The sequence below is a fragment of the Varanus komodoensis genome, unplaced genomic scaffold (assembly GCF_004798865.1).
Source record: "Varanus komodoensis strain SLA01 unplaced genomic scaffold, ASM479886v1 scaffold59_1, whole genome shotgun sequence".
Taxonomy (NCBI): Eukaryota; Metazoa; Chordata; class Lepidosauria; order Squamata; family Varanidae; genus Varanus; species Varanus komodoensis.
Window position 1 is genome coordinate 676,819 of NW_025336221.1, and position 26,380 is coordinate 703,198.

The 26,380-nt window shown below is 41.8% G+C and overlaps 1 protein-coding gene across 1 annotated transcript in view; it reads right to left on the reverse strand.

Moving 5' to 3' along the window:
* Window positions 1–2,527: 2,527 nt before the first annotated feature.
* Window positions 2,528–26,380, reverse strand: part of NOL11 (nucleolar protein 11) — a 37,283-nt gene continuing 13,430 nt past the window's right edge. Inside the window, exons 9-18 of the mRNA XM_044449548.1 lie at window positions 23,213–23,336; window positions 16,630–16,733; window positions 14,638–14,703; window positions 11,618–11,802; window positions 11,314–11,439; window positions 9,319–9,546; window positions 4,293–4,371; window positions 3,507–3,599; window positions 2,884–2,991; window positions 2,528–2,677 (exon numbers count right to left, since the gene is read on the reverse strand). Coding sequence (XP_044305483.1) covers window positions 2,567–2,677; window positions 2,884–2,991; window positions 3,507–3,599; window positions 4,293–4,371; window positions 9,319–9,546; window positions 11,314–11,439; window positions 11,618–11,802; window positions 14,638–14,703; window positions 16,630–16,733; window positions 23,213–23,336 — 1,224 coding nt within the window. The 3' untranslated portion in view covers window positions 2,528–2,566. The remainder of the gene's footprint in view (window positions 2,678–2,883; window positions 2,992–3,506; window positions 3,600–4,292; window positions 4,372–9,318; window positions 9,547–11,313; window positions 11,440–11,617; window positions 11,803–14,637; window positions 14,704–16,629; window positions 16,734–23,212; window positions 23,337–26,380) is intronic.

Below are 26,380 nucleotides of genomic sequence, written 5' to 3' on the forward strand. Positions count from 1 at the left end.
AGGCAGACTGCAGCACCTTATTGATATTCAGGTGATAAAACACCTGAGTCGTGCATTTGAGATGTAGTTATATATAAAAATGTTTCCATGATGATTTCATGCTGATCACATTTCTGGCACCAGGTACACATTTATCCTGATGAAAGGGAAGTTGACAATGGCACCATACTTTCAAACATAGGATATAATTTTAGGCAATTATCCCCAATTTTTCCCACTCAAGCACAACTTTCTTCTGCTGTCCAATGATTGGGTTTCCTGAATTTCCATAAACTTTGCTGCAGATAAGACATCACTCTAAGGAGATGGAGACTGAAGCATGCTGAACATTCACATCCTGTGAATGTTTTATGGCCATATTCACATATTGTTTTGGTATATCCTGTAGGTAGCAAGACGATTCCCTCCAACTCTCTGTGTTCAACCATTAAAAGTATAATTAAACTTTATGTCCACGGGCTCTCTCATGCAGTGTGCATAACATGGTGCAAATCTAACATACTACCAAGTTCAACATTTTAAAAAGTCTGACCCTGAGGTGAATGTACTGATTGGTTGCAAGATGTAAACAGGAAACAGATTTTTGCTAGCTGAAAGGATAAAATATGTTTTATCCAGCGCATATATATGCCAGGTTCCCTAATCTGGTGCCTTCCAAATATGCACAACTACAATTCTCATCATGCCCAGCCAACATGTGGAAGGGTGTTAGAGCATCTTTTTAGAAATGACTGTAGTATCTATAATTTAACACATCCAAACTTTTGTCAACAGCAAAGCTTTTCCACCCTCCAGTCAATGCTAGTGTGATTTACTTGCTATTATAATCTCACTTTGGATCACAACTGGCCAGCAGCTGAGAGGGCCAGGGAGGATCTTTGTCCAATCAATGAACTGGTCATGGAAAACAGGATGGTTTGGTTTGGCTCTCCACAGTGATAGGCTTCCCTTGTTCTTATTGCTATGTGTCACTGTATCATTTTCTAGCTTAGTGGTTTTATTTGTATTGATTATAACTATTACTTGATTGTAGAAAAAGAATTCTGGCTTATTGGCACAACTAGCTGTAGATGACCATATTGGGGAATTTGGTCATAGAAACTAGGCCAACAACAGGGACAGATTAATAGACAAAGGGAGCAGGGATGGATCTTTTTTGTCCCCCTTTCAGATTTCAATACCTGAGAAGTTGCGCATTACAACACGAGTCTCTTGTCTTCTTAACACCCTAACCTTTAAATAAAATTACAGCCTGATTTCACCAAGACCTAAGTATGGCTTCTATTATCTCCTTATCTGCTGGCACAACACTGTTTTACTGTGATTTTTTCCAACACTGAGCAGAATGTGCCATCTGCCTGCAAGATGTAAACAGGAGACTGATTAGTAAGCAGACATCAAATATTAATTTGATAATTAAGATGACAGAGGATAAGACTTAAGCTATGGTTCCTAATGCTTTGAATAGTCCCTTCAGGAATGGCTCTCCCCATACAAGCCTGTGAAGTCCTTTCTGCTTTGCTATGGTGGTCCTACTATGGTTGTCCTGCTTTGCAACAGCTGTTCCACCAGCAAGTATGATTAGTTAAGGCATGGACTGAAGCACTTTTTGTGGTCTTTGCTCTCTGGAATTTTCTTTGTAAGAGAACAGATCTTTATCTGTTCTTTGTTATCTTGTTTAATTGCAAGACCGTCTCGATACCATTTGGTAGTGGGCGGAATACAACTTTAAATTGATCAATCAATCAGTCAATCAATCTGAAACTGCTGCTGTACCTGGGCAGAAATATTCCAAGACCTTTTCTGAGCAAGGCTGTAGGAAGTAGAGAGGTCAATTAAATTGCATATATAACTGCATTGTATGTGCAGCACTAAGTTGATGACACTAGTTACCAACAATTTTAATACCACGTAGAACTTAGCAGCAGAGTTGTCATTTAGTTTTGCTGCTTTTGTTTACAAGCTACCCTAAGTCTACAGAACAGACAAGCTGTAATTGCAAAGAAGATAGAACTATTTTAAAGATTTGCCTACGTCTTTCCCTGAATGCCCCCTTATATTTTCTGTACTTAAAAAACTCAAGTCCTGGTATATGTACAGGGCTTTCAGCTAAGATGGTACAGTCATCACTTGATTACAGGGAACCATGACTAAGGGATGCAGAACCTCTTTCAGTCCGAAGATCAGAGAGAAGGTCTCAGGACCTGCATTCTCGTGGGGCATAAGGCAACAGGGACAGGGGACAAGCTACAAAACATATTGTAGCTTTAAAACCTTACTGCTAGTAACTAAGCCTTAGAAGAGGCATTGTAAGCTTTTAGAATGGGAAAAACTACGTAAAACCAGATAAACCACTCAACAGTTAGAGGCTGGGGAAAGGGGGACACCCATCAGGCAAACTTCAGAGTGCCAGATTTGGCCCAGGAACCTGAGATTCTGCACTGCTGCTGCACCTGGGCAGCAATATGAGAAATGCCGCATTAAAAACGAGCTCTTGACTCTGGGTAGGAAGAAAAAAATAGCCGTAACAGATTCATATTAATTTTATGATGAAAATAAGCCAAGCTCAAACTAGTTTCAGTATTTCAATGGAATATAAACCATCTTCTGGGTGCTGTATCCTTTGTAACTGCTTTAAGCTTCCTTCAATCTTGTTGAGTTCAGAGTAAAAACGTACCTAAAAAAGAAAAAGTAAAGATTTTGGCTGCAAATAATCATGAGGACTGCACCACATGTGAGAATGCAAGTAATAGTCACTGCCTCAAAAAGGCAGTAAGACAAAGGATGACATTTATGGTTTTTAAATGGAAGGGAAAATTATGTTGTGCTTTAGTTTGACCAATCTGTTTCTATAGCTGCAATATCAAAGGAAGGGAAACTTACTTGGGCTCTGACAAACTTGTGTAGCTTAGAAAGCAACCCTCTTGCTTCTGGCAGCATCACAACAACTGTAAAGTGCGCATCTAGAAGGAGGCAGATCCAGTCCATGATCTGAGAATGGAACCAGCATCGCATAAGCATTACAGTGTGACATTCTTAAATATTCAGTGCATTTATGTGCAAATTGGTCTCAATAATCAGAAAGAATTATATTGTAAATGCAGTTAGTATTCCAGCTTTAAAGTTTCAGCTGACAGTAACATATTCCACTGAAGATTTAACAATTATGCATGACAGTGGCTCAGACTTCTTTTTGGAATTATGAAGATTCAGTGTGCAACCTGCCAACTCAATTGTTTCTATGATTTTATGCCATACAAAATGTACCCTCCAATCCTAGCAACCCCAGGTGGAGAGAGGGGGAATGCACATCTGAGTTAACTTGCAAAACTCTCTCTTCCATGGAATTCTGACATAGTTTTATAGGTGTCCACTCCAACCACACTCATTTCATAATGAACAGGTAATAAAACCTCTACTCCTAAACACACATTAACTGCCACATATTTTGGTAACTGTGTACAAAGTCAGTGCCACAGGAACAGTTTTAATATTGTCCTTTTTACCTGATTTATGGTCACAGAAAATATTCCAGATAGGTCTGTAGTAGCTTCTTCACTGCATTTCATGTGCAGGTACTGCAAATATCGGAGAAATAACTAGGAAGAAAGAGAAGGATAATGATTTTAAATTGCTGTGTTTCAGCATATGACCTTCTTTTGTTGTAAATCTGTATTTACAAACCAATGCATAGCTGGTTTAAAAAGAATTACTCATCTCGTGTACTCAATTCAGTATACCAATAAACCACCACATCATAATTTTCCAGCCAAAGACAAGTGCTGATACAAGCCTGCCTTACTACACTGATCAGTTTCAGACCTCAATGAATCTGCATCTGGCTTGTACATAGCTGCCTGCACTGCAGAGAAGTAAAGCTTCTGAAGATCCAACAATCTAATAGTAATTCTGTTCTTCACTCCTCATTTATATGACATCTGTCTAAGAATCTGCATAACAGCACTAGATGGAAAACTTTATAATGTACACATACTAAAAGACTAGCATGGCATCTGAAATTTAAAATTTACCATTACCAAAGACTATTCAGTGGATAATTACAGACACATTTGTTTTCACAGTAATGTACAATATGATCTAGTCATAACATGACTGCTGATAAAGGCCATCGCCAGTGTTTTTTTTTGTTAAAATCCAATGATAATCGAGTTAATGCTTAAAAAACACAAGGTATTGACGTGGCAATGTATTTGGCCAATAAAAGATCAAAATCAGTGCTCTTTTGCAAAAATAACAGTTACTAGGTCCTGAAGAGATAGGCCAATACTTACAATAACTTGTTCAGCAGAAAGATCTTTCAAATGAAGCAAAAGAAATGTTTCACTGTATGCTGAACGAAGAATGGTATTTCTGAAGTTTCAGGTAATAGTGTCAAGGATTAATGTGTGTTGAGATTTCTATCCAACCCTTTCCTCAAAAGGTTCCAAAAGCAACATCCTTAAAAAAACTAAGGGTTAACAAAAGGAGCTGATCCCTGAATGTTCCTTTCATTAAGAGAAGAGGCTGAGATCCAGCCAAGGTATCTATTGGAGGAATGGTGCAGAAGACTCCTCCTTATCCCTGCAGTTTCCCCCACAGCAAATCCCATATTGTTTTGGATTTCCCCCAGCCCTCTATACCAGCTTTTCAAGATGCACAAGGGGAGTTGGAAAAAAAATCCCATTCTGCCTTTTCTTCAGCGAAAGTGTCTTGTCAACAGCACCATTATTAATTTTATTTCTGTACTGTCCAATAGTTGATGCTTTCTGGGTGGTATACAACAATTAATAAAATAAGATATAAAATATAAAATAAAGAACAGTAAAAGCATAAAAATTAACTAACATTTCAAACCAAATTTTATCAACTTAAAGTTAATGAATATATTTATTACACTTCATTTCATTCAGCAAGTTGTAGATAACTTGGATTCAAGTCACTGCATTCAACTAAATGTTTCCTGGTTGCCATATTTCTTTTACTGGCCAGAGAAAAACAACCTTTGATTGTTGATCCTGTAAGGGATAATGTTCCACATATGAACATCCTTTACTGCTGGTCCTTGAAAAACTTTTATCAATTCTCAGCCAGAAAAAACACAATGAGCAGGTTCACACAATACAACAAGCTACAGTATTTTTTTAATCTTTTTTGGTTTGTCACATCCTCTGATCCCTGTAGTGCTATTTCAGCATATTATGTTTGGTTTTGAGGAACCACAAACAGAAACAACAGTCTTTTTAATGGTTTCATGGTACCACAATTTCTTGTTGTATCTTCCAAACTGGAAAACACACAACACATCACAGTACCAAGGCCAAGAACCATGAGCCATTTTGCAAGAATGGCCTGCTGGTAGTCTTGCCAAGCAGCTAACCAGAGAGAGCTACTGACAGCTGCCATCTGACGGAACTGTCAGAGGCATCCCTGATTCTCCCACCCTAAACATCGTCTTTGGGGCACGTTGGCCCTGGGAGAAGAGCAGCACCACTCAAATGATCTCCCCCGAGTGTGCTAGAGTGACACTCCCTGCACCATTGGGCTGAGAAGCAACTGGGTGGCAGTAATGAGGGGGAGGTGGCACTGGTCTCCCTTCTCTTACTCTGGTTTGCCAAGACAAAGGAAGAAAAGGGGACAGCGGGTGAATCCACTGAGACACAGCGTCACCAGCTGGGTACTGCCGCCCAGTTGCTTCTTACCCCTGCTGCTGGCTCATTCATGTGCTCAAGGAATATTGCTCTGAAGCATGCAAAGGGGCAGAGGAGGAATCAGCAGAGCAGTGCTGCTCCTTGCACAGCACTGCCCAGCGGATTTCCCCCTTTTGCCTGGGTGTGCACTGGGCAACCCTTCCCGCTCACGCAGCTCCCTCTGGGGCAGGAGGGGAGGGTACCTGCCCAGCTCCTGTCCTTCAAGACATGAACCCTGTTTGTGTCACAGACACTGCTGGACAATTGAGATTTACGATCACGTCTGTCAAAGTAAGGAGTCTCATTCCTCCCTGCAGTGTCTCCTGGGATACCACTTGGAGGACTGAGGGAGAAGAAAATCGTGGACAGGAAGAAAGGAACCATGATCATCTTTCAGCTACATTCATGCTGTGCATGGGGGAAACTGAATGTATGAGAGGGAATTTGCATGTATGAGAGGGAATCCCCCCCACCAAAACAGGAATTCTCTTCTGGAGGGCAAGACCCTTGTAGTGCGGGCGTCACCTGCTAGGTGGGTGTTCTGGGAACCCATCTGCAGCGGTATACACAGCTGGGTTGTTGTGAGAGGCTGTGATTGGCTTCAGTGAGGATTTTTGGAGACTCTTTCAACTCATTTGCCTATTTTGAGATGGCTGATTTACACAAGCAACATGCAGCAGTGAAATTTTATTCAGCTGAGTGTTCAGTTTTTGACCAAAAACGGCATGACCCTTGTGCCTCACCCTCTATTCACCTGCTCTCACCCAGTGCAATTTTTTTTTATTTCCCAAGATGAATAGTCCTCAAAGGGAAACAACTGCAGAAGTCAAGCAGGATTAACTGTGGACAGCAAACCTCTAAATACATCTACCATTTCCTGAAAATCCAAATACAAAGGCGAGGTGGCCAACTTTTGTTTCTTGTCCACTATAAAAAAGAATATGCCCTGACAACTTCTAAATACCCTGGTTGATTTGTGGACTGTGGAAATGACCAGGGCAATTGACATGATCGCTCCTCAGCATCCTCTCCCGTCATGCAGCGCTTGCTCGGCACCATGGTATATGCCTGAGCTGCAGGTGATAAAGCAGGCTGGGAGATGACTAAAGTGCAGGTGGAGGAAATCCCGGGACCATCACAATTTAGAGCTCATTATCAAGCCTTTGCTGTGGTAGTGAGGGTGGTGAAGAAGGAATTCTTCTTCACTTCCACTGCATCCTTACAGTGCCGTCCAGCTGAGCTTTTCTGGGTGGTGCATGGCCTCTTACATTCTGGCCCTAAAAAGGTTCCTATTGCACCATCCGTAGCTTGCTGTGACAACTGTGCCCAGCACTTTAAGGATAAAATCACTCAGATTTGCCACGAGCTGGACTCCACAGCTGATATGGACCTAGAATGGGGAGTGTCTAGAGCGCTGTCTGGTCCACCTTTATTGGATGAGTTTCAATTGTTGCAGCCTGAGGATGTGCACAAGATGCTTGGATTGGTCCAACCCACCACCTGTCTACTGGACCCTTGCCCTTGCGGCTGCTCATCAAAGCCAAAATTGGGATAAGTACCTGGGTCCAGGAGGTCATCAACACCTCTCTGAGGAAGGGCCAGGTTTCTGCCCTGTTGAAGGAAGAGGTGATCAGGCCTGTCCTAAAGAAGGCATCTCTGCACCTGGAAATGGCTGCCAACTATAGGCTGGTGGCCAATATCCTGCTTTTGGGACAAGGTGCTTGAGTGGGTGGCAGCAGGACAACTCCAGGCGCTCTTGGAGGAAACTGCTTGTCTTTTACCCATTTCAGTCTGGTTTCAGACCCAGCTATGGAAATGAAACTCCCTTGGTCACCCTGTAGGATGACCTGTGCAGGAAGCGGAACAGGGGAGTGTGTCTCTGTTGGTTCTCCTGGACCTCTCAGAAGCTTGATACCATCGACCATGGTATCCTTCTGGACAGGCTAGCTGCATTGGGAGTTGGTAGCACTACTTTGCCGTGCTTCCACTCCTACCTGTCTGGCTGATTCCAGAAGGTGACTGCTGGGGGATTATGGCTCTGTGCCATGGAGTTCCGCAGGGTTCCATTTTAACCCCCCCCCCCTGGTGCTTTTTAACATCTACATGAAACAGCTAGGAGGTTTGGACTGTGGAGTCATCAGTAGGCTGATGACACCCAGCTCTACCTCTCTTTTACATCTAGTCCAGGTGAGGCAGTGGCTGTCCTTAACTGATGCCTGGCTGAAATAATGGGCTGGATGAGGGCCATTAAGTTGAGACTTAATACAGATAAGATGGTGGTCCTGTTGGTAGGTGGTTCAGCCTTCCAGGCAAGTGATTTTAACCCTGTCCTTGACAGGGTTGCACTGCCCCTAAAGGATAGGGTTCATAGTTTGGGAGTGTTCCCCAACTGAGAGCAGTCCCAGGTGGCAGCGGTGGCAATGAGCACTTTCCTTCAGCTTCAGCTGATCCATCAACTGCATCCTTACACGGGATACCTGAAGGAGCATCCTTTTCCCTATGTGCCCTCTCACCCCTTGAGATATGAGGTGGAGGTCCTGCTTTGGGAGCAATCCTTGAAGATTAGAAGGGAAAGTACCTGAAGGAGGGCCTTCTCTGTGGTTGCACCCTGACTATGGAAGACACTCCCCCAGAGGTTTGCCTGGCGCTGATGTTATATTCTTTTCAGCATCAGGCAAACCCCTTTTTATTTTCCCTTTTTAAATGTTTAATTGATTTTAACTGGGGTTTTAGTATCTTAATGGTCAGGTGCTGTGGGGTTTGTTTTATTCTACTTTTTTATTGTAAGCCATCCCAAGACAATTGTAGGGCATGGGATAGAAAAGCTTTTAATACAGACATACATACATACATACATACATACATACATACATACTTTTGATTCTTGTGGAAACAAGTTGCCTTCCTGCAAGCTTGGCCACAAGGCTGCAAGCACCTCAGAATAAGGAGGTAGCCCTGGAGTTGATTGTGCATGCTAAAGATAAACCTAGGTAGGTCCCTGGACCCAGATGGAGCGTAGCTCTAGTAAACATTATTTGCTACCTTTGGCAAAGCTGTACAGTCCACAAAACTTCCCATACACTCCCTGTTTTAATATGGAGAGATAGAGGATACTGTCAGAAGGCACTACATAAATCACCGCAGGATACAGGGAAGCAATCTTCAGCTCAAGATAACTTTCTGCAGCCTAATTTCCCTTCTAAGGCAAGAATGAGTGACTCTATGACCTTCTAGATGCTGGGACTCCCATCACTGTTGACCATGGACCACAGAGGCTTCCTACCATCTCAGCGTGCTCTGAGATCAATAGCCTCTATTCCTAGACAGAGGCTCTCATGTTAAACAAAACCACAGCAAGAAATTTCCAAATGTGATAGGATTCTGCCATCATTGTAGGAGACGGGTATCACAAGCAGCCTTGCTTTAGTAGTCCCATCCATGGCATGCCTTCATAGCAGTATTGAGGGTGTGCGGCAATACCAGTTCAAGGGAATGAATCTACAGATCGCCTTTTTTGCTCAGAATACAACACTGAATAGATTCAAAGTGGGGGAAAGCTGATTTAGTTTTACCCTTTGTCATTTATACCACTGATATACCCTGTTTTTTAAAAAAACTGTGCGAAGGATACAGCAATGCTGCCTTTTGTGGTCCAACAGGGCATATTTCACTTGTGTCCACTGTATCAGATTTCAGATTTAACTGTGTGTCGCAGCTATCCTCTTCCATGAGTTCAGAACTGAAGCCATTCTGTACAATTTTAGACTGTTTTTCTGTTTTACTATTGTGTGCATTATGAGCACAGCTTGGTACAGAATCTAAATTCACATTCATTGCTTCAAGGCAGTCATCACCAATGCTGCAAAAAAAAAAAAAAAAAAAAAAGAAGCAATGTCCATAATACTGATTATATTTGTGGAAAAAAACACATCTTTCAGTAAAGGCAAAGGTTATTTGCAATGAAGGCAGACCAAAGAACTTCACTTGCATGCATGGAAGTATTTTTATGTTAAATGGGTGCTGATATATATCCTATGGCAGTCAAAACTGAATTCTATAGATGCCTGAATATTAAAAAATCACCATGCAGTTAATTTACTCTGCCTGATTTTTCGGACACACACATGTACACATATGTGCATGCGCGTGTGCACACAAACAGTTGTTCTAGAGTCAATCAATCTAAAAAAGGAATCATACTGTCAATATTTGATAGAGAACAACAGAGAAGGGATATTAAAGAGGTAGTAACAAACTTACTAACAGCTGTGAGATTAATTACAGCAAAGAATTGGAAAGCAAAACATGATTATCAGTTAAGGAATTGGTTTAGAGATGATTGGAATATAGCTATTAATGACAAGTTAACTTGTGATATTAAAGTGAAAAAGACTTTATAAATAAAAATAATTTTGATGACATTTGGGGATCATTTATTAAGTATGTATTGATAAAAAGGAAAGACTGGGAAACTTCACAAGACTTATTGCAGTTTTGGAAGGGGCCAGGCCTCCTGAAAGAGTAAACAATTTAATATGGAAACCAAAGGTCCTGATGGTGCGATGCACTGTTTTATCATGGTTTACTATAACGTTAATTGTATTTCTTTTATTTGTATTGTATAATTTTATGTATGTTAGAAATGTGATTATTTTTTTGTTATGAAGTGATTTAATAAAGTTAAAAAAATAAAGAAAACAATCTAAAAAAGAAAGAATTTGCAGTTTCATGCTTAGAAAATTAACAACTCATTAGAGACTATGTCAATATTAGTGGACAAAAAAAAAATCTCAAAAGCAATGAAAGCTAGAACAGTATCTACTTTAAACAGCTTTCATACATGAGAAAAATAAGCAAGCAAGGCTGCACCCATTTCTACTATTTACCAAAGCAGTGATCTAAGGTCAGTACAGACAGAAGTGGCGAGGAGCTACTCTTCAATGTCTCTTTCTTTAAAGCAAGGATGCTTTAGTCTCCCTCCTAGACAAGGGTTGTGCAAGCTGTGGTCCCCAAGCTTGCAATAGCAAGGGAGGTACATGTGGAAGGTATGTCTGCATGTGTGCCCATGCATGGCTCCTGGTGAACACTAAAATACAGTAAGAGAGGGGTATTGTTGTTCTTCACTCTAGTGCTTCTTGACATCTCTTCCTCTGACCATCCAAAGATGCTCTGCATATTGCAACTTTCCAGATGACCCCTACATTGTGAGTAGTTACCTTTAACAGTTTAGCAGAGACTGGTAAGGTCTCTCCTGTTTATTTTCAAGCACCTGTGCAATTTTCCCCTTTCACCCATGTAACAACCGTCTTCTTTCAGACTGAACCTGAGGTTTGAGTGTGAGTTTCTGGCAAGCAAACCGCCCTACCATTTGGACTCATCTGTGTTTGCCTATTTGTAATTAAAGGAAAGCAGGCAGAAAGCTGACAGTCTGTCTGGAGAGATGAACATTGTATCTTCCAGGGCATGCAGCTCATAATCCTAACCCTACCCTGAATCAAAAGGAAACGGGTAGTGAAACGAATCTACTAAGCAGAATTGTAGTCCACCTCACAGGATAACTGTGGCATGGCAATCTTTACCAATTTTGCTGCTCTTGTAAGAACAAACAGTAATGCTTTTGACTTACCTCAAAAATGTCCTCAGGCAAGCACAAGTAACTTCTTCAGGGATATCAGGAAACTGCTGTAGACACAGTTGTAACAAGTGTACATCTGTTTTCTCCAAGGCAATGGCCATCAACTCTGGGCACATACTGGGGCACAGAATAAACAGTGAACCTGTCACATTGAAGTAATTTGCTAAATAGTAACTTTTCCTTTTACAACATTTTTTCAAAGTTGAATACCACAAGTTCATATCAATTCCTGGGAGTCAAAACTGCCCAAGAAGGCCTTTTTATGTTTTATTAGAAAATGTGAGACGTTCATCACCTGTAAGAGAGGCCTTGTGTCTGAACCAGTTCCACGAGGCAACTGCGAGGATAAAATGATGTCTCCATTTTACACCTGTTCACCAGAGCTGAAACTACATATCCAACTGATGCTTGGAAGTCTGTCCTCTGAGTATAGGACAAAAATATCTTCAGTTTATCTTCAATTATATTTTGTGATGATTCCTAAAAAAAGAATATTTCATTCAATATTGTACAAGAACAGTTTTCATTACAAATACTAATTAAAATGACGGTCCGGATACTTCAATTGGTCCAAAATAGAGCTGCCAGGCTGCTGACGGGGACTGGACGTTATGTTCACATGACTCCAGTTCTCCGTCAGCATCACTGGCTTCCCATTGAAGTCCGGGCCCAATTCAAGGTGTTGGTAATGACCTATAAAGCCCTAAACGGCTTGGGTCCTGGTTACCTGAAGGAGCACTTACATCCTTATATGCCCAGCCGCCCCCTGAGATCGGCGGGAGAGGCCCTTCTCCGGGAGCCCTCCATGGAAGAAGTTAGGAGGGTGGTTACTCGGAGGAGGGCTTTCTCAGTGGTGGCGCCTAAGTTATGGAATGCGCTCCCCAGAGAGGTCCGCCTGGCGCCGTCGTTATTTGTTTTTCGGCGCCAGGCGAAGACCTTTTTATTTAAGCAGTATTTTAAATGTTAATATTATTGAATTTTATTTGGCCAGGGCGGCTTGTTTTATAGTGTATGTTTTATATTATATATTTGTATTTTATTGTATATATTTTAAAATGTTATTTTAATTTTTTGTTGTAAGCCGCCCCGAGGCTTCGGCGAATGGGGCGGCATAAAAATGTTTTAATAAATAAATAAATAAATAAATAAATAAATAAATAAATAAATAAATATTGAACTTGCCACCCAGTTAAATAAATTATGGCTGTCATATATGTTTTAACTCATTTGATCTGCACAGCAATAATTTCTGAAGGCAAACAAAACCTTTTTAGATGCCTGTGGGAGTCACAGCCACTGCCTTCTTAGAAAAGGCATTATTCTAAAGAAAGCCATTTCTCAGGTGCCACATGCAGGCATTTTTTAACTAGATGGGGCAGTCAAAAGATCTTAAAATCAGTATAACCAACCAACCCAATCTTGTAACTTTAATTGCAGGTACACTATGTACTATTACCACACTTTCCTGAAAGACACTCCCTGCTCAATTTTGGCCAATTTTACCCTGCCCTATAGCTCCATCCCACACAGTTCAGGATTGTTCCCTGAGCTTCTTGAGGGTTTTTTATGTTATGTACTTTTCCAATTTTGAATCCCAATACATTTATTCAAGGTAGTTACAACATTTCAACTTAATACATATGTAGTATATCTATAGCTGCTAAATCACTGGGCTAGAACATATTCCAATAATAACAAATGGTATCCAACTTTTTGGAGAAGTTTGGATTGAGCTCCTTCTTTCTTACTGTCTCATCTTATAACCTGATACTTTATCACCACTGCAGACCAAATCTTCCTTTTTCATTGCAACAGATATGGGATTTATATTCATCAACAATCTTTTGCTAAGAGGATTCTTGCAGCTATTCAGATAAAACTCACCCTCATCACCAAATCTCTAGGGATCTGATCTTTAATATCACCCAGCAGTATAGTTGTCAGGGTTAATTGCAACTCACAGCCTGTAATTTCTCTGATGCTGTTTGTTATCTTCTTCCAATATTTCTTAATAGATTGCAGTGTCACGACGTATAGGGAAAAGTCTTCTGCAATTAGACCTCCTGTACCTACTGTTACTGGGGACCTCTGGCAGGTGCATAGTAACACACATTACTTTTCTGTGTGCACATGTGTGCGCACACATCTACACACCTTGGACGGCAGAAGGAAGGATACAAGCTGTTATCCTTTTCACTAGCATGCCTTTAGCTCACATTGCAATGAGACTGCAAAGTGAAACATTCATATATACTGTATCTTCACACTGAAAGTTATGCTCTCCACATAGCTCAGCACTGAGTTGGGGACCTGGAAGATCTAAGTTCTAGTCCTCACTCAGCCATGAAGCTTACTGGATGACTCTAGGACAGTTACTCAGCCTAATCTACCTCACAGGGTTGTTGTGAAGATAAAATGGAGCCATGTAAGCCGCTTTGAGTTCCTCAGAAGAGGGGAAAAAAGTGGGATATAACGGCAATTTCATAACAACATCATCAGTCCCTTTGTAAACTATAATAGAATTATCAGTAAGCAGCTGGTCAGCGTCAAAAATCAACCCTCAACCTTCACAGTGAGCTAAAACATACAGGGCAGGAAAACTGTTAAATTAATTCTGAGGGAAGGAAGAACTCCCGCTACCCATCGATCACTTAACGTATACAGGCTGTAGTATTTATGCAAGCTAAATAATAAATAATAAATTCCATTTTATCTAAATAATTATATTTAATTAATATATTAATTTTTTAAGCAGCCCAAGTCATACAATCAATTTATGTTCCTGAAACTGACATTAAAATTGTAATTGAAGCTAATTCTGTAATTTTAATTTCCTTAACATATTTTTATCTGCAACCAACCCCCCACCCCCCCTTGAAGGACAAGTAAACTTTTATAGCTTCAAAATTTCTGGAGATTTTACATGCCTTGGGAAAAAATCATTTTGGTCAGTTTCTCCCTTTGCTTGCAGATTTACTTGAGTAGGTTGGGAGATACTCTATAATAGAAGGTGAGAAGGGGTGTTTTTGGGAAAACTGGCAAAAAGCACCACCTGCAACTTCTGCTGAGAGAAGCATTTTGAGCAGAACCCTGATGAACAGATGCTACCACCAAGTTATTTAAAATAAGCTTATATTTGCTTGCTTAAAAATCTATATTCCATTTCTCTTACAAATAGGCTTCTATGTTTTACTCAGCTTTTGTTTTACATCCTATTTTGCCTGGTTCATGTACAAAGATACATCAACATAGAAAATGCCATTCAAGATACCTTGTCATCATCCCCCTTCTTTTGCTAAAGTTTTTCATATTTACCTTGATCATTAAACAAAGTTGTTCTGCCGTCAAGGTCTCAAATTGAGTGCTCTTTCTTGATCTCAGCTGCAATAATTGACATAAAAAGTAGGCTCATTTGACAAAGATAATTAATGCCCTGTAAAGGCTGGAAAAGCAATGGTCAGTTCTACAATTATAGCTTATACCCAAAGGTCTACAGAGCTGATGACCTATAAAGCTCTATATGGATTAGGAACCAGCTTACTGGAAAGTTCACTTGCTCACATAGAAGTGTGTGTAGGGCCAGGCAGCCTTTAGCACGTAAGTCGGTTTGTTGGGTTGGGTGCCATTTTATTATTGCACTGTCCGTTTAAACAGTATTTTAATGTAATTTTATATTTGTCTGAACAAAGTATTCTATTTTAATTTTTGTTCTTTTTGTTCTTAGCTGCCTTGAGAACATTTTCCTTTGTGGAAAAGCAGGATATAACTTTTTAAAATGCTGCTTTAAAATATTTACACTGACCTCCTCTGTGTATGTTCATTTAGAAGCTGCACTTTCTGAGGGTCTCATTCCAAATTACACATACATATCATTGCTTGAGAGCCTAGCTTAGCAGCTATGGCTAATTACTAATTTCTGCACTCATTGCCACCTCTTCCAAACCTCTAAACAGCTTTAAAAAAAAACAAATGCCAAAAGCTCTGTGAGAATATGTGAATGTGCAAGTCTCAGGATTTTTGCATAGGTTCTCCCCACTTTTAATGTCATTCTAAAGAAGAGAAAAGGGGAAAATTATGCTTTGTGTTCCTTTAATCAGGCAAGCTTCAAAAAAACCTAGGAAGAAGGGAAGTACTGCCATGCAAATATGCCTTACTTCACCCAGTCTGTTCCAGCCCCGCTATCCCCATGTATGTTCCAATAACATGATGGACTTGTACCTCTTGTGAAGTGAGACTGATGGCTTTCATTCAACTTTTTTTTAAGAACTCAGGTGGGGAAAGGAAGATCACTAGAGGGGTGACATGATGACTATGAGAAGCACAGAACAGACTCCTCTGACATGCCCACTCCAGACTGCTTTAGCTGCTTCAATCACCCCTCCCCTACAACCCCATCACAAGAATCTAAGGCTTTCTGTCCCCCATCTGCTGGTTGGTAGGTTGTCAGATGGGTATCCAACAATGGTCACTGTTAATCATACTGAAATAGCTATAGGCCTGGATACAGAGTTCTTGCTAGAAGAACTCCTGTTTAAGCCATGGGAGGAATGATTTGCATAGGCTTCTTCTCCTCCTTGTCCCCACAAGTTCCTGAAAAGTTGTTCTGGAGGACAGATCTTCCACAGCAGTGCAGGAATTGGAGGAGGGACTTTAAAGGGAAGGCACTTCTGTCGGATCATGATGCTGTCTGCAAACCTACAAAACTTAGCAAATGCTATCAAAACTGGTATCTTAGACTTAGTGTTCTGAAACAGTAAGATCCGTATATAGTACTGCCTACAGACATTTGGACAATTACCAAAAAAGTTTTACAGGGCCATTTGAGGGTTATACAAATTGATATGGTATTAAAGATAGCAGATTTGGAGGGTATCTATGGTAAATAAGAAAAAGAGCACTCCACTTTTGCTTATGTTTTGATTTTTTGCACAGGTGATATTTAAGGACTTTTGGTATTTGTCAACTTGTTGAAGAATAGATTCATTATTATTGTTCTAGGACCTAGGAAAGCTAGACCAAGATCTAACAAAAGGCCCATCTAGTTCAGTGTTCTGTTCAGATAGGGACAAACAGATAGCTATGAGAAGCCCATGAGCAGGACACACACACACGAGCATCCTTCTGTGTGTACTCCACAACAACTGCTTTTTCTTACGTCAATTTGTGTAAAAAAATCTTTTTTAAGCTTACTAACTGGCTAAATGGAGCCAACCAAGTCACATTTGGATATCATGCAGAAGACATATTACATACTTGTTATATCAACAGTAAAGGAAAACAGGGAAGATGATGACAAAATAAACATACCAGCCTCTTAGATTCACATTTCACAGGTAGAGACTGATCTGGCTGTACATGTGTGAAGTCATCTTCCTGAAGCATATTCCAGTTGACAGACTGGGTCTTCATTTCTGGAAACAAAATACAAAACAAAATATTAAGCAATTCTTGCTATGCGTGTCACCCCAAAAAGTGCTTTAACAAAAACAACGATATAAAACTGAACAAAGAACTTGGGTTTTACACTGCAACTGAATCTATGCAAATTATGTTCCTCACAACCTGCTCCTTCCTTCACTCTGGATGGTGACAGAAGGAACACAAGTCTTGACCATTATATCAAAAATATTTTATTTAGGTGTAGATGTGTACACTGGATATAGGCTGTATCTTCAAAGACCTAAAACCTCACAAGGTTTCAGTTTGAATTATGTTTCTAGAAATATAGTGCACTGCTTTTTTTAGAACAGGCAGATTTAAATGAAGTCTAAAATGAACACAAATATGCAAAGGCCAAGTTCACACTTAAACCAAATCCATGATCTATTATGAAGTAAACTAAATTAAAAGCCACCTTCCACATAATGAAAAAATGTGTCTTAAGATCAACCATTATCTACCATAGGTTGTTATACATTAAATAACCTATGATTATTCCTGATGTGTGAGGCCACTATTTTACATATGTGACCTTTGCTTGGGCCACTGCAGGCTGCAGCAAATCACATGAACCTGACCATAAGGAGTTAATAAACAACTCAACTACTAAACAAGTTTTAAGTGAGCCATAATAACCTGCAAAGCAGGTCAGGGTGTGGTATCTAATTCAACCCTTTCACCAATGGAACAGTATCTATCAGCAAAAAGGAGAGGAAAAGATTCCCCCTCTCCCCAGGAGCCCCTTGCACACCCTCAAAAACTGTTTCACAGAAGAGGAAGTTCATGAGGCATGAGAAAATCATGCTGCATTTCACCCAGACTATGCACCCAATACTTCAAGCGCTTGGCACTGGTGTCCTGCATCTACAAATCATTATGGGAACCAATTACAAGACTCTAACCATCACACACATTCAGTATATCATCCTAATCATGGGTCCTCAAACTATGGCCCGCGGGACAGATCTGGCCTGCCATGCCCATTTATCAGGCCCACATCGCTACCGCCCATGCACGTGCACGCCGCCACCTTGCTGTGCGGGCAGGAGGCGGTGGCTTGCTCACTCAGAGATGGTTTTGGACTCATTGGGAGATCTCCGAGGGAGCGAGCTGCCGCCTGCCTCCCCCACGTGCTCGCCACTGCCTTGCAGAGTGGGCAGGAAGGCGGTAGCTTGCTCGCTCGGAGATCTCCAAGCGAGTGAGCCGCTGCCGCATGCACACCCCACGATGCCTCACTGGCCCACACCCCCAGGCCCCACCAGTTGCTGCCACCTTTCAACTGGCCCCCTACTGAAAGTTTGAGGACCCCGATCCTAATCAATCTCATTCCATGTTATGTAAGCTACCCAAGCTTTTCTATTGCATAGTTCTCATTGGCTGTGTTCACACCTACCAACAAGCCATGCTGGAAACTACACAGGCAGGGCTTGTCCTTATGTATGAATTCACAAAGCATGGCGAAGTGCAACCTGTTTGGTTTTCATGAAACCCTACAGAGAAAAGGCAGTTTGCTTTAATGCTAGGTGACAGGCTCTCACTGCCAGTAGGGGCATCAGAGAGGCACATGCTGGCAGAAAATAAAGGGAGCACTTCCGGTGGCAGTGACTGTGGGGGGCAATCCTGCCCGACACGCCTGCCTGGTTACTGCACTCAGCTGGATTGGTGCCTTGGGTGAGGCAAGTCCTACAACTGCCCTGTCTTGGGAGTAAGCAGGCTCCTCGTGGGACAGCTGCCCTTTATGAGGAGTGCACAGGCTGCCAGTGGATACTGTTGCCCTGAACAGCCCTTGTCCCCTGCTCTGCTGCCCCCACACCCAGAGCTGGAGGCAATCGCAGTCTTTGTGGAGACACTTTCCCAGGCAGATGCCTACCCAGGCATCCTTAGGACAGAGTGTCTGGCAGGGTGCGACTCCTTTGCTCCTGGCACTGGTGGGCTACTGGAAGAAGACTGGCCCAGCAGCATGTGCTAATCCTGAATGTGCGCATGGGGGGGAAGGAAACAACAACCACATGTGCAGTGACAGAGAGTTGTGTGCATGCGCGTATGCATAGGCAGGGAGTACGGCAGCAGCAGGGAGTGTTCCTCTGTTGCTCTTGGACAGCAACCACCCTACTCTAATGAGTAATGGCTCTGAAGAGCAGCAGAAAATAAAAGGTTAGGCAGTTAAGAACAGGGCACTGTGGGATTGATTCCCAGCTGAGGGAGGGAGGGAGATGTGTCACCAACTGGAGGGAAGATGGAGGCATGTGGAAACAACTCATGAGTAGATATTATGCAAATATATGACCCCAGGACAGAAGGTGAAATACCATGTCGCCTAGTAACCGTGCAGCACTTTTTAGTGTTATGGACACAGCTGCCCCAGCTGGTCTAGGAACTCTGGGATACAAGCAGCCAACCTCCCAGGGAGTGAGCAAACAGGGAGAGCAAACCAGAGTTTGGGGGAAAGTTGCAGTGGAAGAGAAGACAAAGGCAGGCAGAGGCAAAGGGGTGAGGGCCCTGGCCTCACCCAGCAAACAGTCTCTTCCAAGAGGCCATGTGCTCCTGAGAGCTGCCACTGAAAGGCAGTGGCCTGAGTACTAGCAGCAGCTGTGCAGGTGCAGAGATTCATTCTGGCTCCTGACTAGCTGAGCAGATCAGGGGAAGCTGCCCCAGATGGTCTAGGGATTCTGGGATACAAGCAGCCAAGCTTCCAGGGGGAAAGCAACCAGAGAGAGCAAACAGGAGTTTGGTAGTGGAGTTCAGGGGGGAAGGCCCCTAATGGTTTTTTCCCCTTTTCTTCTCCCCCGCCCCTCAGTTTCCCACCCCCTTTTTTCTTCCTGGTAATATACTCCCATTTACACCATGGTAGAACTCTGTCGTTAACCTTCAGAGAAGACAGTAGAATGCACTGGTTGTCACAATGGGCCCAACAAGGTAGAATCAAAAAGGCAGCAGAAAGAAAGGACTGAGAAGACTCCCTGGTGATGATCTGCAACGTCTGTGCAATGTTTGCTTTCCTGCTGGAGGTCAACCTGGTCTAACACATGCAACAAGTGCAAGGTAGTCGCCCTGCTAGAAGAAAAGGTGAGAGCCCTAGAGCAGTGAGTGTCCACTGGAAAGGTAATAAAATAAAACTCTTCAATAAAAGAAAATGAAGAGTTCTTAGAGCAGAAGGCTGAGGCAGAAGAGAATCCTGAAGGAAGGGGAAATGAAGAGAAAACTCCTTCAAAAGGGGTGACAGGTGCAGAGGTAGAAGACACGCTGCATCAGACACTCTTCAACCCCTTTCAATTACTTGAGGATGAAACTGGAGTACAGCCTGCTGAGGAAGAACTGCAAATCATCCTGTGCAACACTGAACAAGAATCTAAAAGGCAACTAAGTAGTAGCAGTGATAGCAAGACCTGCAAGAACAAGAATGTTAGATGTGGGAGACTCCCTGGAAACGCATGAATGTCAGGATGACCCATGGACTCAACAGGTGTACTATCTCCCTGGAGGACAGATCCGTGATATATCGGAAAGACTGCCAAGGCTCATACAGCCCACTCATACATTTTCCTTTCTTCTTTATGCCCATGGGAACAAATGACACTGATAAGCAGAGCTTTGAAGAAATTACACCAGACTTTGAAACTTTAGGGCGGAAAGTCAAGAGCTTTGAAGCCCAGATAGTGTTCTCTCCAATCCTTCCAGTTCTTGGAAGAGGACTAGACAGGAAAGAAAAATACTCCAAGTGAATGCCTGGCTATGAAGGTGGTGCCGAGGTGAGTGATTTGGATTCTAGGACCATGGGCTACACTTCCTGGAAGACGGACTGCTGGCAAGGGACAAGTTGCACCTTACAAGGACTGGAAAGAATGAGTTTGGCTACAGCATGAAGTTTATTAGGAGGGCTTTAAACTGAATCCTACAGGGAGGGAAAAGTACAGCTGGGCATAACAACAGAACAAAGGCTTATGCACACCACAGAGGGAGCAGCTCTAACAGTGCCCAATAATAGTCTTCCAAAAAATGTAGAAAGAAAGTTAGACTATAAAGCACATGGTCTTTGATGTCTGTATACTAATGCCTGGAGTATGGTAAACAAGCAGCATGAACTTGAACTCTTTAAATAGGAGGGTGACTATGACCTGATAGGCAAAACTTACTCCCATGACTGGAATTCAACAATTGAAGGATATGACTTTTTCAAGTAGAACAAAAGGAACAGAAAGTGAAGCAAAATCACATTATTTGTTAAAGATACATATTCTACTCAACAATATTGCAAGTAGAAGCATCTTGAAATTGGTGAATATGACACAACAATATGATGTGGCTGTTGAAGAAAGTAACTCAGTGATTGAGAAACAGATAGGCAAACAACCAAGCTATGAAGTCTGTCTGAAGGAATGTGGAGGGTAGAAAAAGATAATGATATAAGCTGCCTTGAGCTCTTTGTAGGAAAAAGGCAGGATATAAATCGAAAAATAAATAAATAAATAAATAAATAAATAAATAAATAAATAAATAGGCTTGAAAGAAAGTGTGTTACTTCCTATCTCATCCTCCCAGTAGTTTTATGAGACAGAGGGTCATAGGGCAAGGTGAAGTTAAGAGAGGAGTAAACTAGCGAACTTGTAGTTATAAGCATGCAGGCGTAATAGGTTGATGAATATTATGAACTCACACATCTTGAATAGACAATGGACTAAGTATAATGCACACATGATGTATGTAGATGTATGTAGTGGGATGAGATGGGATATGAAGTAGGTGGATGGAAAGACTGTAACCTCCTAGTACCTTATCCAATGAGGGAAAAGGGGAGGACTGTGGTGGACAGGTTGAGGGGTAAAAGGAGCTGTTTCACGTGTTTGTACTTTGGAGAGATTCTGATAGAGTGGGCTCTCACCGTCTATTGCAATAAATGAAGGAAACGCCTTACTCTGTTGGTAGTCTTGGTTATTTATCTTGAGGAGAAGTATTTTTGCAGCTTTTTACATAACACTACAAAAAGGGCAAATGCTATTTTAGGCTGCACTAATAGAAGTATCACTTCAAAATCCTGTGAAGTACTAGTTTCCTTTTATTCAGCACTGGCTAGGCCTCATCTGGAGTCCAGTTCTGGGCACCACAGTTTAAGGAAGAGGCAGACAAGCTGGAAAGGGTTCAGAGGAGGCCAATAAGGATGGATCCAGGGTCCAGAAACAAAGCCCTATGAGGACAGATTGAAAGAACTTGGCATATTTGTTAAAGTTCTTCTATACCATCTATATTTCATGAAAATCTCAAGACGGTTTCCAAAAATTAAAACATCGAAACAATTAAAAACCCAAAAGAGCCACAGTACTTGAGATCCAATGCAAGAATTAAAATATATTTTATCTAACAATTAAAAAACTTTGTAAATAAAGTTGTTGGCCTGGTGCTGGAACGAACGAAGTGTTGGTACCAGCCAAATCTCTCTGGGGAGCATGTTTCCCAGTCTGAAGCCTGGAGAAGTCTGAGGGGAGATACGATAGCACTCTACAAGTACTTGAAAGAGGAAGGACAGGATCTCTTCTTGATCTTCCCAGAATGCAGGACACAGAATAATGGGCTCAAGTTACAGAAAGCCAGATTCCAGGTAGATATCAGGAAAAGTTTCCTGACTGTTGGAGCAGTACAACAAAGCAGCCAGTTATCTAGGGAGTTTGTGGGCTCTCCCACACTAGAGGCATTGAAGATGCAACTGAACAGCTATCTGAGAGGGATGGTTCAGCTTGGTGTCCTGCACTGATCAGGGGGTTGTACCCAATGGCCTTCCAGCCCCTTCCAACTCTATTCTATGATTCTATAGCCATTAACTGATTGTATACTGAAAAACACTACGACTAAGCAAAGAGCAAGAGCAATTTCTTAAGAAAACCTTTACTGCAGTCCAAAAATAACATGAGCTGGAAGATCAAGCATTTTTAACCATTCTATAGTTTATATATTTATTTAGGAAATATCTGAACTGTTTGAAAAGGTCCCTATCCACCTCCACTTCATAAAACCAGCCCTCAGGGCACAACTGTATTTAGCCTACATGCTCCTCTGGCCAGAATCCTAGATTTTGATTCCTTTAAAATTCCCTACGTGCTGCTGATACCAAATAGCTATCTCTCGACTGGGTTATTTCTATCAACCCATCTTGCAATCTGCTATCCAGACCATATTCAGTCGGCCAGACATAGGGCAAGCAGGAAGCAAGTTTGGCACCTCTATTTTTATATATAGAGATTATATATAGCCAATTATAACCAAGAGGCATTTCCAGATAATGCACACCGGAATTTACTGAACAATCTCAGGCCAAGGCCTACTAATAAAGGCTTCAGTTTCAGATACACCAAGTTTATCTTTTTGGTTTGAATATTTTTAGATGAAAATTTTCAAAACAATTTTAGGGGAAAGGCTGCCCTGTAGAAGTAAATATAAAGCTTTGAAATAAACCCCTTACCTGATGTTTGTGAATTCTTGATTTTCCCAACAGCAGAAGCCAAGGAAGAGGTTTCACACTTATACAGGATGACTATTAATTCTTTACCATGAGTTATGAAGAGTTTATCTCCATAACACCAACACTAAAGATTAAATACATAATTAGCAAGCAAAAAGTGATGTAATGAAGTACACAATTAGTCTCTATGATACCACAGAACTTTTGTCCCTTGTAATTTGTATTGTATAGAAAGTCACATTTTTGTTTATATAGAACTGTGGCTATCTTACTACTGCGGGTCAGCCATCTCATGAAAATTTAACTAGTGCTAGATTGATGATGCTGATGCTGATTACGTGACATTTCTACCCCGCCTTTCTTTTGCAAGGAACCCAAGGAGACTTACAGAGCTCTCCTTCTCTCCATTTTATCCTCACAACAACTCTGAGAGGAAAGTCAGGCTGAAAATCCATGCCTGGCCCTAAGTTATCCAGTGAACAACATGGCTGACTGAGGACTAGAACCAGGATCTTCTAAGTCTCAAGCACTCCAGCCACTATACCACACGGGCTCTCTTAGGCCAGTGCATAAGAGAGCATAGAAGCTCTGCACACTTGCTGAAACCAGCATTCACTGGTTCCACACTTAGGCTCTTAATAAAACCATCACACATCACCATGTAACCCTGCAGTCACTTGAATGCTTCATCATGTGGTGGCCTTCCATACAGTCATTGTGTCATATTCGGGAAGTATTTTGGAAAGGTTGTAAGACCTTTCTGCATCTGCACACCTTTGAGTGAGAGTTCATTTGTGACATTTTTTCTGCTTTGTGTTTTGTATGTAAACTGATTTGAGCTTTAGGAAAAGTGAATGTTAAAAAACAACCAACCACTGCTTTCGTAAAGTGTTTTCACTACTAAAAGTATTACAGTTTTACCACTCAAGTTTTCTATTTTGAGCCTGGTTTTAAGGGATACTCTCTCATTATTTGTTTTACTAGTTTTCTGTAATCAACTTTCATAAAGGCAGTTCCTTAGTTTTAAAAGTTAGCCCATATATGTGCATTAAACAGTTGCAATGCTCATGTGCACCAAGTCTGAAGTGTCTTCAAACAGGCAACCAGGAATTAGTACTGTAGTGTATAATTAGAAAGTGGCATTCTTTTGGTCCACTCTATGTGTGTGACCTGATCTTCCACTGATATGAACTAGATGGATATCTACAAAAAAGAGAACCTTGCAGCCAACAAGAATACTTGCATATAAACCACTGACTAAAAATTGTTCATAAATAGTTCTTCTTGAAGCATGCCAGACTCTTCTGTTTTTAGTCCACAGATCTCAATTAGCTCCTCCAGTTGAACAGCCTGCCATCCAAACCTGGATTGTTGGGTTGGTTCATGGCTGAACAACCCAGATGCTAAACCAAGAACTGCTTAGTTAAGAACTGGGTTGCTTAGCCCCAAAAATAAACTGGTCTGAGTTTGACCATCATGCCTAATAGGAGCTGATCACTGGTGAACAAGACCAGTGTTCTCCAGGTAGCACACCTGCTCTCTCGCATTCATGCATAAAAATGATTACTTCTGAAACCAATGAGCTGCTGTAACATGCAAACTAGATCAACAAATCCAGAGACCAGTAAGGCAAAATACCCAGATCAAGATAACTGGCTTCACTTTTTCAGCTCAAATATCACTTTGCGGCAGGGGCGGGTGACCTGTGGCCCTCCTGATGTTTTTGCTTCAACAACAATTCACATTAACCCTAGGCAGTGCTATCACTGGTGAGAGATCAAGTAAGTTATAAAGACAAAACATCTGGAGGGCCACCAGTTTTCCACCTCTGGTTTAGAAAACAGCACACCCCTTGATAATTATGTTTGTTGCATCATATAATGGCTGAACCCCCATATCAAGCAAAACAGACCTTCTCCAGCCTGGCGCTCTGCGGATGTGTTGGGACTACCACTTCCATCACCCCATCTAGCTTGGCCAATGGACATTCTGGCTGTGAACAGGAGGTAGTCCCAGCACATCTGCTGTGTACCAGGATGAGGAAGGCTGCACTAAACTGTGCTGTTGTAGCTTGTTCCTGCTGGTGCACATGTTTACTCTTTACTTCCCCCATCTCATGTTTGGGAACAAAAAATTAAATGGAATTTGTTCCACGTTATCATGTTTGATATTGTCATTTTTTCATTTGATATTGTCATTTTGGCAGGTTGTCATTTTGGCTGAAGCAAGAAACTAAATATGGCTCATTTCAAGCAAGCCAACTTCAATCCAAGGGACACTAGTCTAGTTTGCAGAAGCTAATTTTACTTAGCATTAACCACAATTCTGTGTCTGGGCAACAAAACACACTAAAAGTGGAAGCAAAAACATTTCAAACCCTCCTCACCAATGCAGGCAGGAAATTATACAATAAGACACAGTTTAGTATGATGCGGCCAGTATTTTATAAATGCATTGAAAACAAAAGAATGTTATTTTGTGATAGCTCTGTTTCTCTCCCCAGGGTTGAATTTGCTTGAGTCAAATGACCTGGAAAGTCAAGCATGGTGGGAAGATCGCTTTGTGAAGCACCCACAATGAGTCCAACAGATGAACAGTCTCATCATGGGTACTCTGCTCCCTCCCCTGCAATACCTCCAGGTGGTACCCCAGGGGACACCGCAAGGAGGAATGAGACTCCTCTGACAGCTGCAACTACAAGCTGATTCCACAAGTTTTATTGTGGCTGTCACAGTCCCTATAGAACCAGCTCGTATCCTGAAGTGCAGTGAGTTCAACTTCCAGCCTTGGCTGGGGTAATGTGCTTGCGGCTGCTTGCTGGCCCTGTGCACATCGTCTCAGCCAAGGCCAGATGTTTCTGCCTGTTGTGCTTCAGGGGTGCATCCCTGTTTACGTTAAGGCTGAAGAAACTTTTCCTTCTTGTCCTCATAGCACAAACAGGGCTCATGCCCTGAAGTGAAGCAAGGAGAATGGGGGAGATGATCTGGTATCCCCACCCCTTACTTTGGAGAGAGCAGGAAGACAGAGAAGCACCACTGAACACATCACTGGCTCCCACCTCCTGCCTAACAGTAGATATCATGGGCAGGAGGCAGTACTACCTGATCTGCCCAACCCTTAAGGTGCCACCACTGAGTGGATCAGAGCAGAACTCTAGGGCAGTAGGTA